At 37.0% G+C, this 18,047-nt stretch overlaps 1 protein-coding gene across 5 annotated transcripts in view; it reads right to left on the bottom strand.

The window, feature by feature from the left end:
* Positions 1-8,406: 8,406 nt before the first annotated feature.
* Positions 8,407-18,047, bottom strand: part of LAMA2 (laminin subunit alpha 2) — a 610,905-nt gene continuing 601,264 nt past the window's right edge. For all 5 annotated transcript variants that reach the window (XM_034669120.1, XM_034669119.1, XM_034669121.1 and 2 more), the window contains 2 exons: positions 16,650-16,872; positions 8,407-8,708 (listed from right to left, as the gene is read on the bottom strand). In XM_034669120.1, coding sequence (XP_034525011.1) covers positions 8,551-8,708; positions 16,650-16,872 — 381 coding nt within the window. In that variant the 3' untranslated portion in view covers positions 8,407-8,550. The remainder of the gene's footprint in view (positions 8,709-16,649; positions 16,873-18,047) is intronic.

The raw sequence follows: 18,047 nt of genomic DNA, 5'->3' as shown, positions 1-18,047 counted from the left end.
CCTTGCCTGAAGAAACATAACTAGAAAAATGTTGATGTCAAGGAAATTACTGCCTATGTTTTCTTCTAGGAGTTTTATGGTTTCAGGTCTCACCTTTAGGTCTTTATTCAATTTTCAGTTTTATTTTTGTGTATGGTATAAGTGGTCCAGTTTCATTCTTTTGCATGTAGCTGTCCAGTTTTCCCAGCACCATTTATTAAGATACTGTCTTTTCCCCATCGTATATTCTTGCCTCCTTTGTCATAGATTAATTGACTACATAAGAGTGGATTTATTTCTGGGTGTTCTATTCTGCTCCGTTGATCTATGTGTCTATTTTTGTGCTGGTACCACACTGTTTTGATTACTACAGCTTTGTACTAGATCTTGAAATCTGAGAATCTCCAGCTTTGTTCTTTCTCAAGATAACTTTGGCTGTTTGGGTTTTTTGTGGTTCCATACAGTAAATTTTAGGATTGTTTGTTCTATTTTTGTGAAAAATGCTGTTGGTAACTTCATAGGGATTGCTTTAAATCTGTAGGTTGCTTTGGACAGAATAGACATTTTAATAATATTATTCTAATCCATGAGCATGGAAATAATTTATTCCTTTTTTTAAAGATTTTATTTATTTATTTGACAGAGAGACAGCCAGAGAGAGAGAGGGAACACAAGCAGGGGGAGTGGGAGAGGGAGAAGCAGGCTCCCAGCAGAGGAGCCTGATGTGGGGCTCAATCCCAGGACCCTGGGATCACGCCCTGAGATGAAGGCAGATGCTTAACGAGTGAGCCAACCAGGTGCCCTGGAAATAATTTATTCTTAATTGAAAGGTTGATTTAGACAAATAGTTCTTTGTCTTTTTATTTATGTATTTTTTCTTTTTTATAAGAGTTCTACTCTTCATAGTCTTCTAAAGAAAAGGGATTTTGGCAATGTTTTAATTTAAAGAGGTTCTTTGATTTTAATATCTGGATCCTGATTTCTTCAGTTCCTGTTGTATTTCTGTTCAGTTATTCCTTCAAGAACTTTGTTCTCCCATGACTCCTCTTTATTATTACTGTACCTTTTCAGAGATGAGCTTCTGGATACACTTGAACCCAACTGGTACCTGGTAGAGTCAGAACAATCACATTCGGGGAGCTATTTATTAACCTATACATTTAAATATGATATTCTAGCATGGTTTAGGAATTCAGTTTAATTATATACATTACATTGTTTAAACCAATATTATTTGGCTTATTACATAATTTTTTATAAATTTGTTATTTTAATCTCTCTGAAACAATTCCTTATTAGTCCCTTTCTTTTTTCCCCACATTATTATTTCTGATGATCCTTACTTCAAGTTTTCAGTTATTCAGTAGGTTTACTACCCAAAAGAGAGATGCTGGGGACCTTGATGTTGTGACTATAATGAAGTTAATTTCTGCAAATTTTCCTCATCAGATTCCTAATTTATGTCATCTGATAAAAAATTACATATAATGCATCATAATTATCGTTAATACATTAGAAGCTAATGTATAAGAGAAAATAAATTGTTAAATTATATCCCGTTAACTATTTACTGGCACTAAATGATTTCTCAGTAACAATATGTCATTTTGGAGAAGTGCCTGCATGTAGTAGTGGAAACTTTCTTCTTTTAACTCTAATTGAGAAATAAAAAATGAAAAATGTTAAAATGAACCAATTGATGTTTTATAATACAAAAATATAAAAATTGCAAACATTATATAGTTTTGATCGACTTTTGATGCTACAACACATTGCTAAAATTTTAATAAAATATTAATATTAATTCTGTATATTAAGATCAAACAAAAGGAATTTATCAATAAATTTATTTTTACTATATATTTAAAGCGGGCCTTGCCTTTAAAATGAGAAAAGTCTCAGTTTTCTCGTTTTCTCTTTTTCTCTCCCTCTCTTCTTCCATCTCCATCTGTTTATATAGAAAGAGGTTGGCTGGCTTTATTCAGTACCTCTTAGGAGATTCATGAACCATCATTTATTTAATTAAATAAATCCTGACTGTTTTAACCTGGAAAATACTTTGTAGAGTTTCCAACACAAAATACATCTCAATGAAACATTATCATCTAAAATTTGTAGCATCTGTTTGGTGAGTTTTGATTTGGGGCTCATCCTCGATATTATGTGTTTTTCCTCTTCATCATGTCTTAGTATGTGTGGCATGTCTTTCTCCTTCAGCAGTCAGCAGCCTTTAATGTTGATATTTCAGTTTTTTTAAAAAGATTTATTTAAGGGACACCTGGGTGGCTCAGTCAGTTATGCATCTGCTTTCAGCTCAGGTCATGATCCTGGGGTCCTGGGATGGAACCCCACATCGGGGTCCCTGCTCAGCACAGATTCTGTTTCTCTCTCTCCTGCTCTCCCTGCTTGTGCTCTTGCTCTCTCTGTCAATAATTAAATAAAATCTTTTAAAAAATATTTATTTGAGAAAGAGAGCGAGAGCATGCAAATGGGGTGAGGAGCAGAGGGAGAGGGAGAGAATCTCAAGCAGAATGCCCCACTGAGCCAGGAACCCAACACAGGGCCTGATCCCAGGACCCTGAGATCATGAACTGAGCTGAAATCTAGAGTTGGGCACTCAACCAACTGAGCCACCCAGGCCCCCCTGATATTTCAGTTTCAGGGTTGATTGCCCATTTCTCTGAAGTGCCCATTAGGGTATCTCTGATGAATTTTGTGGATGGTGCATAGCTTTCATTTTAAGTCAGTTAATCCAAACCATACTCTCCAAATTTGGTCAATCTATTCAGATATTTCTTTTGTGATTTTCAATAGTCAATTTGATTTCTATTATAGGTAAGATAATGGGCTTTATTAGAAAATATCATATATAATATAAAATGATTTTAATGGACTGATCTAATTTGTGTTTGATTTATCTTATTTAATTCAAAAATAGCAAAATGATTAAAAGATTCTATGCATGTTTTTATGATTAGATGTTATATACAAGAGTTGAAGTGTCAAAGTTTAGGCCACACTTCTATAAAGGAATTTGAAAGTCAGTAGTGTATCTGGCCACAAATAAACTGTTCTTGGTTCCAACATTATTAAATAGCTAAGACTGGATGTGTGTGTGTGTGTGTGTGTGTGTGTGTGTGTGTGTGTGTGTAAAAGCAGAGGCTGAACTAGCAGGAGAGAGAAATTATCAATAAAAAGTGAAATAAAAAGCTGTTAATTCTTTTCTTCTTTTTTTTTGAAGTATCTATCTATCATCTATCTACTATCCATCTATCTATCCTCTATCTAATCTATGTATCTATGTACCTATATATCTATCTATCTGAGACATAGATCCAGAGAGCACAAGGGGGGAATGAAGAAGGAGAAGCAGAAGCAGGCCCAGCCCAATGTGGGGGCTCAATCCCTGGACCCTGGGATCTGAGCTGAAGGCAGGTGCTTAACCAACTGAGCCACTCAGGTGCCCCTGTAATTCTTAAACTTTTTTTCTCTCTTAACATTAAGTTTCTCAAGTAATATTTACTTCACAGGAAGTGCAATAATGAAAACATAGGGTTAGGGAATCGAGAAAACTCACTGGTAAATGAACAAATCGTGTGACTTGATTTTTGGTTTGGACTGAAGCTGAGCGGATCAGCCGGTTCCCCTCCTCCCCTTCTGCCTTGCTGAAGTGTAGTTTTCAAAAGGTTAAATATTTATGACTCTCAGGCAAATATTCAATACCTTTGAACACGTCAAAGATTTTATTTAACTCAACTAGTGAGGGAAGAAATAAGATGCTAAACTTGTCTAAAGAGCATTTGAGAACCTGTATATGCACATACACATGAAGGGATATTAAGATAGGATTTCTCAATTAGAAAAAAAACTGTTACCTTCAACCAGACAATTTATTTACATTTCTATGAGACAAAAACCTATAAGGTGCCCTTGACCCTACAGAGTTGTGAAATAGTCCAAACAGTAGCAAGTCAAGCCTGGGACTGCACTGAAAGAACAGTACCTTCTTTTTCCTATTTTTAAGTTCTGAGTAATTTTTATGATACTCTTAATTTTGGTGCCATAGTCCTCTATCCATCTCACTCCCTTGCTGATCTCATTCAGTTGTGTGGCTATGCATAACATCAGTATTCTGATGACTCCCATGTTTATACCTACAGCTCAGACCAGTTTTCTGAACTCCAGACTCATTATCCAACTGCCTATGGTACAGTGTCCTTAGATACCTAGTGGAAAGTTCAAAATTAATATATCTAAAACGAATCACCTGGTTTTCCCTTCTGTAAAAAAGCCCACTTCAGCTACAACCTCCATCTCTCAAAAATGGCTCCTCTATTCTTTCAGATGATCAGAAGTTATCAGTACCTTATTTTCTCATACTCCATAGGCAATGCTGCAGGAAACACTAATCCATCTTCAAAATATATCAGAATCTAATTACTTCTCACCACCTCCACTGCTACCACCTTTTATATTATTAGCTATGTCCCTGCAGCAGGCTGAACTCCAGAGAGACAACTTTCCCAAATAAAGCAGGGCTTTGATTTGTCCAAGGGTAGATTAGTAGTTCTCTAAACCTGAATATACAAACCAGAAAAGCTCTCCAGAGAATCCATTCTGCTGAAAAGTTCAATAAGTGGTGTTATTGAGAAGAACATTATTTCTTTGATTTATAATTACTATGTAGCTATTCCTAATATCCCCAGGCACATATAAAAACAACTTCCTCTATTTAAGTATGTTGTGAATATTCTTTTAGTCTCAATGTTTTTCTATTCATTTACGTAAGTGATAATGGTCACTGTTCCAAATAACTGGTTTCTCTGATGTACATGTCATCCTGAAGGAACCTGAAATGTGCTGATGCTGTAGGTGGGTAGGTAGGTATGTTGTATGTATATATTGATGCAGAAAGGCCCAGCATTAGTTTGCTGGGATTGCCATAGCGAAGTACCACAAAATGGGTAGCTTCAACAATGGAAATTTATTTTCTCACAATTCTGGAAGGTAGATATCTGAGTTCAAGATGTTGGCAGGGTTGGTTTCTTCGAGAGACCTCTATTCTGGGCTTAGCCATCTTCTCTGTGTGTCTTCACATGGTCTTTTCCCTATGTCTGTTCTCTTCTTAGAAGGACATCTGTCATGTTGGATTGGGGCCCACCCACACGACTTCATTTTACCTTAATTACCCCTTTAAAGTCCCACCTGCAAATACATTTCAGGTACTGTGGCCTAGAACTTCAACAAATGCGTTGTTTGGAGAAGGGGGAGCTCAGTTCACGTTGTAACACTCTGACTTTGACCCTGGGCACAAATTTCATGCTCACTTCCGTGTCTGGCACAAATGGCAAACACTAACCTGCATTACCAAGATTCCAAAATAAGAGAATTCCAGGCCCAGCCTGAGGCATTCCTTCCCTTCAGGTAACTGTTGGGTCTGAAGTATGTACTAATCTTGGTCATGCAAATGAGTACAGTACATAGGTTTGTATCTCTCTCTTTATTCAACAGAGATGAAAACACATTGAAAAACGGAGATAAAGTTGCAACAGGAAAAAGTCATATCTTTCGCAAGTGGTAGTGAAAGACTACACTCTGCACTTGTGAAAACTATTGTGTTTTGTTTCCATAATAATTGTAGATACCAGTTTTATTCCAAAATATTTCAGCAAATAATTAACATAAAATTGAGATTTTCAATTTGTAAAGTAGTCATTTCCTCTGCTGTTAAGCAGAAAATCTAGAAGAGTTCTGTAGTTAGAGATAATAGGCTAAATCAAAGAAGGAGAAAATAGTTATGATTTTTAAAACCACTAATTGAAGCTTTAAGTGTCTGCAGTGTTCTAGTGCTTTGGGGCTGAAATCTGCTCCGTTACTTATTTTCCTTTGTCAGCTGTGTTCACCATGGTAACTTCAATAAAACTTCCCTCCTAAATGTTTTTCTTCTGAAGTGCAAAGCACCTTCTTAAAGAAGAAGGCTGGCAACCTGGTAGGAGTGGGTGTTTGAAAAATAAATGAAAAGTATTCTGCTTTCTTCGTGATTGCTGTGGGTGGAAAGAGGTGAGGAAATTATTGAGGGATAAGGTTGGGTGAAGGAAACATTTTGTTTTGGGCTAAGAATCTGATTATTGAGGTAGAAAATTTATTTAAAATATGCTAGAGAAACTTTTCCTAAAATTTCATTTCTCATCTTAGAATTTGGACAGTTTTGTCCATAAAATCCGTATTCCAAAATGGATCACGAATTTGTATATGGGACAAATTTAGCCAATACCTGATTCAGTGAAATCTGCTTGGGTCCAGATTAGCTTTCTTATGACTACTTTGGAATACTTAACTAATATGGGACTTTGAGCACACCATCAGCTCTCCCTGGGTTTCCTCCAGTTCCTCCCCATAAAATATGGAGGCAGTAAAAACCTGAGTTCTCAGCCTTAGTCACACATTAGAATCAGCTGGAGATGTTTAGAAAATGCCAATACCAGGCCTTATCCAGAGATTATTTAAGATCTGGAGTGATAATCAGATATGATTCTTTTATGTACCCAAGGCAATTTTAGTGTCTGGTAAGAGTTGAAAATCACTGTTATTTATTGGTTTCAAAGGGCCTTTCCAACTCTACCATTTTTTTTTTAAATTAAAGCATGTACGAGTGCATAGGAGTGTGCATGGAGTAGGGGAAGAGGAAGAGGGAGAGAGAAACCCCAGCAGACTCCGTGCTGAGCACAGAGCTTCACACAGGCCCAATCCCAAGATCCTGAGACCACTACCTGAGCTGAAACCAAGAGTGGGTCACCCAACCAACTGCCACCCAGGTGCCCCTCTGACTCTACCATTCTAAGGTACTCATGTACAAATTGACTTCAACAGGGCTTGACTCTGATAGGAGTGTTAATTAGATACCTTTACTTTCAAATTTGTTATATTTCTTTCTGTCCAGACTCCAGGAAAGAAAGGCATTAACTTTTAATTTAGGAATTTAGCATCTTTATTTCTGTTTATCCACTTATTTTCCAGATAAGCCCAAATCTTGTCAGTGTTCAGTGCAGAAGTAACATCTTTCCTTTCAAAACACATTGGTTTTCAAAGAGTTTTATTGCTTAAAGATGGATCAAAAGGCATTAACTTGATTCAATATTACTTTTGTGTGTGAAGAAGTGGCCAAGACGAAGTCAACAACAGATTCTCAGAAGACTCTACAACTTCGACATAGCGGATAATTTTCCTCTTTAGAACGGTGCTTCTCATTCCTGATGGCACTTTAGAATTGCCTGGGAAGATTTTTAGAAATCCTCATGCCCAGGCTAGATCCTAGACCAAATCAAGCTTCCCAGGTATTTCCAAAATGAAGCCATCATTGAGAATCACTTGCTCTAGAATGAGGCTGTGTAGGCAAATAGTAACAAACAACTGGCCAACGATGAAATGCTAAGAGGGTGTTAGCTATCTCCTTTGTTAGAAAGAGCACCTTCTTTCCCCTTGTGGATAGCACTGTCAGACAGAATTATTCTTCTTTTGCTAAAACTACCATGAGATCTGTTCTTCTAAATGTTCGGCATTATTAGGCTACAACCATTTCTGCTGCAGATGGCAAATGAAAACACTTCTTTCTTAAGTTGATGAATAAAATCTAGGCCAGTCTTCTCACTGACCCCTTTGAAGATGATTTAAATAGTGGTTAAAAGAACAAAACAAAGACATTTTTAAGGAAATGAATTTGTTAGGTCAAATTACAACTCAAAAAGACTCAGTGATATACTTCTATTACATTTATGGTTTATTGTTTCCTGGTAAGTAAACATGCATTTCAGCATTATTCCTCTGTGACTATGTATATTGTGATATTCACTGCAAACTGAAGGAGCCCAGAGTGTCAACACTGTAGTATCAAATGTGTGCTTAATTGTCATTCTGGAACTTGGTTCTGGTGTCTCCTCAAAGCCTATAAATCATTATCAAACAAGAAAATCAAGTAATTAAGCTCTCTGGCCTGAATCTGATCTATACTCTCTAAATATATGTTCAGAATAAAAAAGTATTCACTCATATGGCTAGTTAAACTCCCTAATAATGAACTTGCATCAGGGAAATGATTCGCTAATGCCTTCTCAAACATAGGGAGTAAAGGAGCGGATTTCCTCCCAATCGAACATGCCAAATCCACTGTTCTTTTCAGTGGCCTGCACAGCAAGCCAAGGCTGACATACGTGGAAAAGGATGATAAAAGTATTAATAGGATTTAGTAAAAACAAACAAAAAAGTTACCTTCACAAATAACATCCGAGCTCTTGAGATGACTCCAAGACATGTAAATTTATTAATTTATGCCAGTTGTCTTTCATCTTTAAAATCACACAAAACAATTATTTAGAATGAAATAATTGGTTTATTATTTATGGACTTGAGAAAACTTGAATTTAAATTCAGTCTGAGATCTGACTTAGCACCGTCCGAGTACAGAAAGAATTTAATATACATGCACAGATTAGTTTTAATAACACATCTAGGTAAGATATATTTGTTTTACTTGATATACTTGAAGGACCTTTCTTGGAGTTAAACTTATTTGTATTAGTTGGCTGGGCATGATACAGGTTGAACGCCCCATAGCTCCAGGGCCTTGGCAAAATTGACCTCCAGTGGCTTGCCTGTGCCTTTGGTGAGCCTCAGAGATCGAATGCAACCTCGAAACCTAATGTTGGTTGTTAGACCAAACTGGTTGAGGCCATCTGAAAAACAAAGCAAAAAGGGCTCAGTTTTAAAATGCAACTTCTATATTAAAGGTATTTTTTAATTCTAGTGTAGTTACAGTGTTATTTTCAGGTGTACAACTTAGTGATTCAAAGAATCCCATATATAACTCAGTGCTCATCAAGGTAAGTATACTTTTTTTTTTTTTAAAGATTTTATTTATTTATTTGACAGAGATAGAGACAGCCAGCGAGAGAGGGAACACAAGCAGGGGAGTGGGAGAGGAAGAAGCAGGCTCACAGCAGAGGAGCCTGACGTGGGGCTCAATCCCATAACGCCGGGATCACGCCCTGAGCCGAAGGCAGACGCTTAACCGCTGTGCCACCCAGGCGCCCCAAGGTAAGTATACTCTTAATCCTGTTCATCTGGTTACCCATCCCCCCACCCACCGCCTCTCTGATAATCATTTGTTCTCTATAGTTAAGAATCTGCATTTTTGTTTTTTGATTTGTCTCTTTTCCCCCCTTTGTGCATTTGTTTTGTTTCTTAAATTCCACATATGAGTGAAATCATATGGTGGTCTTTCTCTGGCTTATTTCGTTTAGCATAACACTATCTAGATCTAGCCATGTTGCCACAAATGGCAGGATTTCATTCTTTTTTAATGGCTGAGTAATATTCCATTGTGTGTATATACATGCATACACACACACACACATATATATACACACACACACATATATACACACACACACACACACATCTTCTTAATCATCTACTGATGGATACTTGGGCTGCTTCCAAAATTTGGCTACTGTAAATAATGCTGCAATAAACATAAGGGTGCAAATATTCCTTCAAATTAGTGTTTTCATATCCTGTGGGTATATACCCAGTAGTGTGATTATTGGATGGTAGGGTCATTCTATTTTTAATTTTTTGAAGAACAGCAGCTACACCAGTTTGCATTCCCACCAAAAGTGCATGAAGGTTCTAAACTCCACATCTTTGTCAACACTTGTGTTTTTGGATTTTAGCCATTCTGAGAGTGTGAGATAATATTTCATTGTGGTTTTGATTTTCAGTTCCCCAGTGATGAATGATACTGAGCATCTTTTCATGTGTCTGTTGGCCATGTCTTCTTTGAAGAAATGTATATTCAAGTCTTCAGCCCATTTTTTATTGGATTATTTGTTTTTTGGGTGTTGAGTTCTATCAGTTCTCTATATATTTTAGATACTAACCCCTTATTAGATATGCCATTTGTAAATGTCTTTTCCCACTCAGTAGGTTGTCTTTTAGTTTTGTTGGTTGTTTCCTTTGCTGTGCAGAGCTTTTTATTTTGGTGTAGTGCCAATAGTTTATTTTTGCTGTTGTTTCCCTTGCCTTAGGAGATACATCTAGAAAAATGTTGTTATGACTGATGTCAGAGAAATTACTGCTTGTGCTGTCTTTTAGGATTTTATGGTTTCAGGTCTTACATTTAGGTCCTTAATTGATTTTGAGGCTGTGTGTGTGTGTGGGTATGGTGTAAGAAAGTGATCCAGTTTCATTCTTTTGCATGTGGCTGCCCAGTTTTTCCAACACCATTTGTTGAAGAGACTGTCTTTATCCCACTCATATTTTGGCTTCCTTTGTTAAATATTAATTGGCCATAAAAAGGTAGGTTTGTTTCTAGGCTTTCTATTCTGATCCATTGATCAGTGGGTCTATTTTTGTGCCAGTAGCATATTGTTTTGATTACTACAGCTATGTAATATAACTTGAAATCTGAAACTGTGATACCTCCAGCTTTTTGTTTCTTTTTCAAGATTGCTTTGGCTATTTGGAATCTTTTGTAATTTCATGTAAATTTTAGGATTGTTTGTTTGAGTTCTGTGAAAAATGCAGTTGGCATTTTGATAGGGATTGCATTAAATCTGAAGACTGCTTTGGGTAGTGTGGACATTTTAACAATATTTGTTCTTCTAATCCATGAGCACGGAATGTCTTCACATTTGTTTGTGTCATTTTCAATGTCTTTCATTCATGTTTTATAGTTTTCAGAGCATAGGTTCTTTCACCTCTTTGGTTAAATTTATTCTTAGGTATTTTATTTTTTGTGCAATTGTAAATGGGGTTGTTTTCCTCTTTGTCTTTTGGCCACTCCATTATTAGTGTATAGAAATGTAAAAGATTTCTGTACATTGATTTTGTATTGTGACCTTACTGAATTCCTTATTAGCTGAAGTAGTTTTTTGGTGGAGTTCAGGGTTTTCTATATATAGGTATCAGGTCATCTGCAAATAGTGAAATTTTTACTTCTTCCTTACCAATTTGGATTGCTTTCATTCCTTTTATCTTACCTGATTGCTATGGCTAGGACTTCTAGTCCTATGTTGAATAAAAGTGGTGAGAATGGACATTCTTGTTTTTGATCTAGGTGGAAAGCTCTCAGTTTTTCACCATTGAGTATGATGTTAGCTGTGGGTTTTTCATATATGGCTTTTATTGTGTTGAGGCATGTTCCCTCTAAATCTACTTCGTTGAGGCTTTTATCATGAATGGATGTTGTCATCTATCAAATGCCTTTTCTGCACCTATTGAAATGATTCTATGTTTTTTATCCTTTCTCTTGTTGATGTGATGTACTATACTAATTGATTTGTGGTTATTAAATCAACCTTGCATCCCAGGAATAAGCCCTACTTGTGGTGATTTTTTAAATGTATTGTTGGATTCAGTTTCCTAGTATTTTGTTGAGGATTTCTGCATCTATTATCATCAGAGATATTGGCCTGTAGTTCTCTTTTTTGATAGAGTCTTACTCTGGTTTTGGTAATCCTGGCCTCATAGAATGAATCTGGAAGTTTTCCTTCCTCTTCTATGTTTTGGAATAGTTTGAAGAGAACAGGCATTAACACTTCTTTAAATGTTTGGTAGAATTCACCTGTGAAGCCATCTGGTCATGGACTTTTGTTTTTTGGGAGCTTTTTGATTACTGATTTGATTTCATTCCAGTAATCGGTCTGTTCAAATTTTCTATTTCTTCCTGACTCAGTTTTGGGAGGTTATATGTTTCTAAGAATTTATCCATTTCCTCTAGGTTGTCCAATTTGTTGGCATACAGTTTTTCATAATATCCTCTTACACCACAGAGATACCAAGGATTTTAAGTTGTTATTTCTCCTTTCATTTCTGATTTTGAGTCTTTTTTTTTTTTAATCTTATTAGAGGTTTATCAATTTTGTTGATCTTTTCAAAGAACCAGCTCCTGGTTTCATTGATCTTTTTTTTTTTTTTTATCACTTCTTTTCTTCTGGTTTTAGGTTTATTCTTTTTCTAGTTCCTTTAGGTGGAAGGTTATTTTGTTTAAGATTTTTCTTGATTCTTGAGATAGGCCTGTATTGCTATATACTTCCTTCTTAGGACCACCTCTGCTGCCTCCCAAATATTCTGGACCATTGTGTTTTCATTTTCATTTGTCTCCATGTATTTTTTGATTTCTTAGTTGACCCATTCATTGTTTAGTAGCATGTTATTAAACCTCCATGTATTTGTGGTCTTTCCAGACTTTTTCTTCTGATTTCTAGTTTCAGTGCATTTTGGTCAGAAAAGATGCATGGTATGACTGGGATCTTTTTAAATTTGTTGATACTTGCTTTGTGGCCTAAAATGTGATCTATTCTTGAGAATGTTCCATGTACACTTGAAAAGAATGTGTATCTTGCTGTTCTGGGATGGAATGTTCTGAATATATCTGTTAAATCCATCTGGTCTGTTATGTCATTCAAAGCCACTCTTTCTTTGTTGATTTTCTACTTAGATGACCTGTCCATTGATGTAAGTGGAGTGTTAGAGTCCCCCACTGTTATTGCATTATTATCAATTAGTTCCTTTCATTTGTTATTAACTTTTTAAAGTATTTAGGTGCATAAATATTTACCATTGTTATATCTTCTTGTTGGATTGTTCCTTTAGTATCATATAGTATCCTTCTTTTCTCTTGTTGTAGTCTTTGTTTTAAAGTTTATTTTGTCTGATAAAAGTATTGCTACCCTGGCTTTCTTTTCACATCCATTTGCATGATAAATATTTCTCCATCCCCTCATGTTTGATCTGCAGGTGACTTTAGGTCTCAGGTGAGTTTCTTGTAGGCAACATAGAGATGGGTCTTGTTTTTTTATCCATCCTGTCACCTGATGTCTTTTGATTGGAACATTTAGTCCATTTACGTTCAAAGTAATTATTGATAGGTATGTATTTATTGCTCTTTTGTTATTTGTTTTGTGATTGTTTTTGCAGATCTTCTCTGTTCATTTTTTCCCTTGCTCTCTTCTCAGTTGGTTTTCTTTAGTAATATACTTGGATTCCTATCTTTTTATATTTTGCGTATCTATTACTGGTTTTTGGTCTGGTTACCATAGGTTTGTATATAACATCTTCTGCATATGGCAGTCTATATTAAATTGACGGTCACTTAAGTTTAAACTCATTTTTAACTCCTTTCCTCCCCACATTTTAGGTATATGGTGTCATACTTTACATCCTTTTATTTTGTGAGTCCCTTAAGTGATTTTTACAGATATACTTATTTTTACTGCTTTGTGCTTCCTACTTTTCTTACTCATGGTCTTTCCTTTCCACTCAAAAAGTCCCATTTAACATTTCTTGGAGGGCTGGTTTTGTGATCATGAACTCCTTTAACTTTTATTTGGGAAATTCTTTCTTTCTCCTATTCTGAATAACAGCCTTACTGGATAGAATATTCTTAGATAAAGATTTCTTTCCTTTTAGCATTTTGAATATATTATTCCTACCTCCTGGCTTGCAAAGTTCCTGCTGAAAAATCTGCTGATAGCTTTATGGGATTTCCCTTGTATGTAACTATTTTCTTTTCTCATGCTTCTTTTAAATTTCTCTTTTTATCACTATGTGTTTTGATGTGGACTCCTTGGGTTGATTTTGTTGGGGATCTTTGTGCCTCCTGGATCTGAATTTCTTTCTTTTTTTTTTTTTTAAAGATTTTATTTTTATTTATGCGACAGAGATAGAGACAGCCAGCGAGAGAGGGAACACAAGCAGGGGGAGTGGGAGAGGAAGAAGCAGGCTCATAGTGGAAGAGACTGATGTGGGGCTCGATCCCATAATGCCGGGATCACGCCCTGAGCCGAAAGCAGACGCTTAACCGCCGTGCCACCCAGGCGCCCCTGGATCTGAATTTCTGTTTCCTTCCCCAGCTTTGGGAAGTTTTCAGCTCTTATTTCTTCAAATAAATGTTCTGCCCCCTTTTTTCTCTGTTCTTCTGAGATCCCTATAATGTGAATGTCATTACACTTGATGGAGTCACTGAGTTCTCTAAGTCTATTCTCAATATGTATAATTTTTTTCCCTCACCTGCTCAGGTTGATTACTTTCCATTACTCTGTCCTCCAGGTCACTGATGTGTTCTTCTGCTGCTTCTAATCTGCTCTTTATTCCATGTAGGGTACTTTTAATTTCAATTATTGTGTTTTTCACGTCTGACTGGTTCTTTTTCTTTCTTTGTTAAGGGTCTCATTGATGTTCTCCACTCTTTGCTCAAGTCCGGTGAGTAAAAATCATTACTTTAAATTCTCTATCAAGCATATTATCTATATTTCACGTAGGTTTCTTGCTGTAATTTTGTCCTGTTCTTTCATCTGGGACATTTTCCTCTGTCTCCTTGTTTTGTCTGCATCTGTTTCTGTGTGTTAGTAAAGTCAGCTAAGTCTCTTGCTCTTGAAAGGAGTGGGTGGGTATGCACTTTTACCAAGGTAGAGCTGGTCACCTGCCAGAGGGAATGTGCCTCTGCTGCTGAGACCAGGCCAGTTTGCAAAATGCACATGAGCAGGGTGCACAGTGTTAACAAGGTGCGCATGCCCCTGTGGGAGGTGACTGGCCGCTGCTGTTGGCATGGAGGCCCTGCAAAGCACGAGGTTGGAAAATGCAGTGTTGGCAAGGTTTGTGCTGGTCTTCAGAGGTAGGGAAGCCACTGTGCCAGGACTGAAGCGAGCCAGGCTGGAGGGTGTGGGGCTTGGTGTAAGCAAATTAGGTAATGAATGTTGGGACTGCACTGGTTTCTGCAGGTGGCTGTGTGTTTGTGCTGGGAGAAAGGGGCGGGAAATGGCACCTGCTGGCTACTTTGTTCCTGGAGGAGTCTCCTAGCAATCTCTGTCTCTCCAGGACAGTAAAAAACTCCCTCCACTAGCCCCAGGTGTTTTTAAAATTGCTGCTTCTCTGCTTTTTCTCCACAGGCTGTTTGCTGTGCTCTCTCTTTATGGGTGGGGAATCAGTTTCTTATCCTCCTTCTGGCTCTCCCAGAGTCAAGTCTGCTGATTTTTGACATCCCAGGCTTTAAGTCCTGCTGGTGGTGGTAAGGACTGACAAAATTTGGCCTCTCTAGTTTTCAAAGCCAGGTGTTACAGGGATTTGTCTTCCCCATGCAGACTCCCCAGTGTGATAGTCTATTTCTCTCCTCTCTCCACACCCGTGGCTCCCTCACTTCTGCCAATGGCCTGTGTTCCTTTACACCTCACTGCATCTGCGCCCTTCCTACCCTCTTCAATGCGGCCTCTTCTCTGCATTTAGTTCTGGAGTTTTTGCTTCCTGTCTTTAATTCATTTTCTGGGTTATTTACACTGATGTGTGTGTTATCTAGTTGTGTCTGTGAGACAAGGTGGGCCCAGAGTCCTCTCTGCCATCTTCCCTGAAAGTTTTTTTAAGGGAATGTTTTAGAGTCAGCTGTTAGCTTCATGTTAAATTGGAAGGCTGTTTTAAGTAAAGTTAGTGATTTTGTTCTTAGCTTTGCTAACAGTTAAACTTACAGCATTTCTATAGTTATGTATTCTGAAATCTGGAGACCTGTAGAATTATACATTTTAAGATAGCAGTTTGGTTTGCAATGAACACATTTATAGCTGTGATACATTATGGAATTTAATGAAAGAATTTAATTGATCAAACACTTTACTGAATTAGGACATGGGCTTTTAATGGTGACTTTATTACTTTTTTACGTTATAAAAATACATCCCCAAAGGTTAAGTTGGTTGAAAACTCACACAAATTTTTTGTTGTTGTTGTTAAGGAGACTCTCCATCTTTTCAGCAGGCCTTGTAGGTGCTACCTAGGATCCCATTTCACAGACCGTGAATGGAGAAATACATTATCTCCTTCATAGTATTTTTGAGGGTTATCCTGACTGAAGCAGAAGTAGGTTCTTTTCTAACTTGGAAGCAACGTTGTAAAAAGGAGCTGTGAATTGGTCCCCGTTGCTCCTATGTCTTTTCCTCCATTAACCACTGCTGAATATATATTTTGCTTGTTTTGTTAAGCAGAGAAGCTTTACATAAATGGGAATGGCAGTTTCTCTTGCCAAAATGCTGAAAGCGTGTTATTAAAGAGGCAGTTGGGTTATTTCTCATCAAGTTGGGCACTCTTGTTTATGGGCACTTTAGGTAACTCTGTGGTTTACATGCTCTACTTAACGTGCTGGACAGGGATTTTGAATGCAGATTTATTGCTTGGGTTTCTTTGTAATATAAACTCTATAATAACCTAAGGGGGAAATTAGCTTGTTTAACCCAATGGTTTCCAGAACTTGAGGAAATAAGTTCCATTACATTTTATGATTCCTCTGGTATATTAATTTTCAAAAAATCAGAAAGAACACCAACTCTGGCCTTCATTGCTGTTAAATGCCTCATATCTTTTATAAGCCAAATTCATTTCCTCTAGCCCCCATCTCCCCCTGAATGAAACTTTGGGGGCTATCATGTAAAGTTCAGTCCCATGTGGTTTATATAAGTAATAGGCTCATTTTACACACTGGAAATTTCAGGTAAGGTGTTATTTATGGGAGTAGATTCTAAAGCTAGGAAGTATACTGAAGCACACATTCTTGACCATATTTACAGAAATATAAATATTTTAAATCCACCAACAGGGGAGAAATTCTTGCTGGAGTAGATAAGGCTCACCTGGGAAACCACCAACAAACACAGGGTCATTTGTATCAGCTGATGTAGATGCTTGGTTTGGGCTCTGGGCCTCCACCTGATTCCCATCTACTGTCAGCTCAATGCGGTGTTTGATCTTGTTGGCTGTGACTTTATGCCACTGTCCGTCACACAAATGCCCTGGGATCCCAGCATCATAGACTGCAGTGAATCGGCCGGCGCCATTGTCCACATGAAACATTAGCTAGAAAGTAGGAAATTGAACAGTCACAGGCGGTTTCATTAGAAAGGTATCATGATGGTTCACATAGCAAAAACTGTTATGTTTCTAGAAGAGTCATTAGCTGGAATAGTGAGAAATGAATGTATCTGGGGCTTTTTAAAAATTTTTAAAAATGTTGACAGAAATTAAAATACAAAAAGTATGTTCTTTGCTTCTGGGCATTGTTGGGAGCAACAGGCAAGATGTGTGAGACTCATAATAATTCTGCTTTCAGAAAATGTGACATGTAATTTGAGACTAGCTGACAAAAAAAAAAAAAAACCAAAACACCAAACTTCATATGCACAGAGATAAATCCTACCATAGATCTTTACAGAGTGTGAAAGTTCTTAGTGAACCTTATAAAATTTCTTAAAAGATGTTTAGAATGATTCATTCATTCGATTTACAAATTCATTTTAGAGGATTATTGGTTATTTAAAATGTAAGCTTTTGATGCTTTAATTGTATGTATTCTTTTTTCCTTCATGGATTCCATTTTATATGCAGGATTGAAAATAACATCAATTACTTTCTTGGGCAGGCTTCAGGTCATGGTGCCAAAGACTTTGAGCCAGGAGGCCAGTTAAATTCTTAAAACTCAGATTGGAAGTTCATGTCTAAATAAGAAAAATCTGTTTTCAGTAACATGGCACAGTCCTTGAAATTTGAGATGACAGAATTCTTTTGAAGTTGATGAAGGAAAGAAACATATTGAAACGTTAAAAACAGTCTGGCAACACATTTGACAAGGTAAAAGAAAAGACGGGTTTTAAAAAGAAGATGACAAACTGCAATAGGTGAAAAGTTTGTAAACTAAATGGTGATGTAAAGATTAAGATTTTACTATATTGGGGGGAGTTTGTAATAGCAGGACTTGGTGAGAAATACACATGCATTGTATTGGAACTTGATACCCCAGCAAATTGATAGTAACAGTGGTTATAAGCAGGTGATGAAATGAAGCTTATTCCAACAAGATGTAGTGAACGTGTTTGAAAATCTGTCAAAACCATTAACTGTTGCTTTTCTGTTTCTCCTTTTTTGCCTCTGTCCTCCTGGATCTTTTTGCTTTATTGCCTTTGATGATGGTTTGAAGACAGGAGGGAGAGAGGAGGCAACAGAAAGCATATTTGAGGTTTCTATGTGGTCTTTCT

Source organism: Ailuropoda melanoleuca, chromosome 10 (assembly GCF_002007445.2).
Source record: "Ailuropoda melanoleuca isolate Jingjing chromosome 10, ASM200744v2, whole genome shotgun sequence".
NCBI lineage: Eukaryota > Metazoa > Chordata > Mammalia > Carnivora > Ursidae > Ailuropoda > Ailuropoda melanoleuca.
Note: the sequence above shows the minus strand (reverse complement) of the source record. Positions and strands in the feature narration are given on the sequence as shown.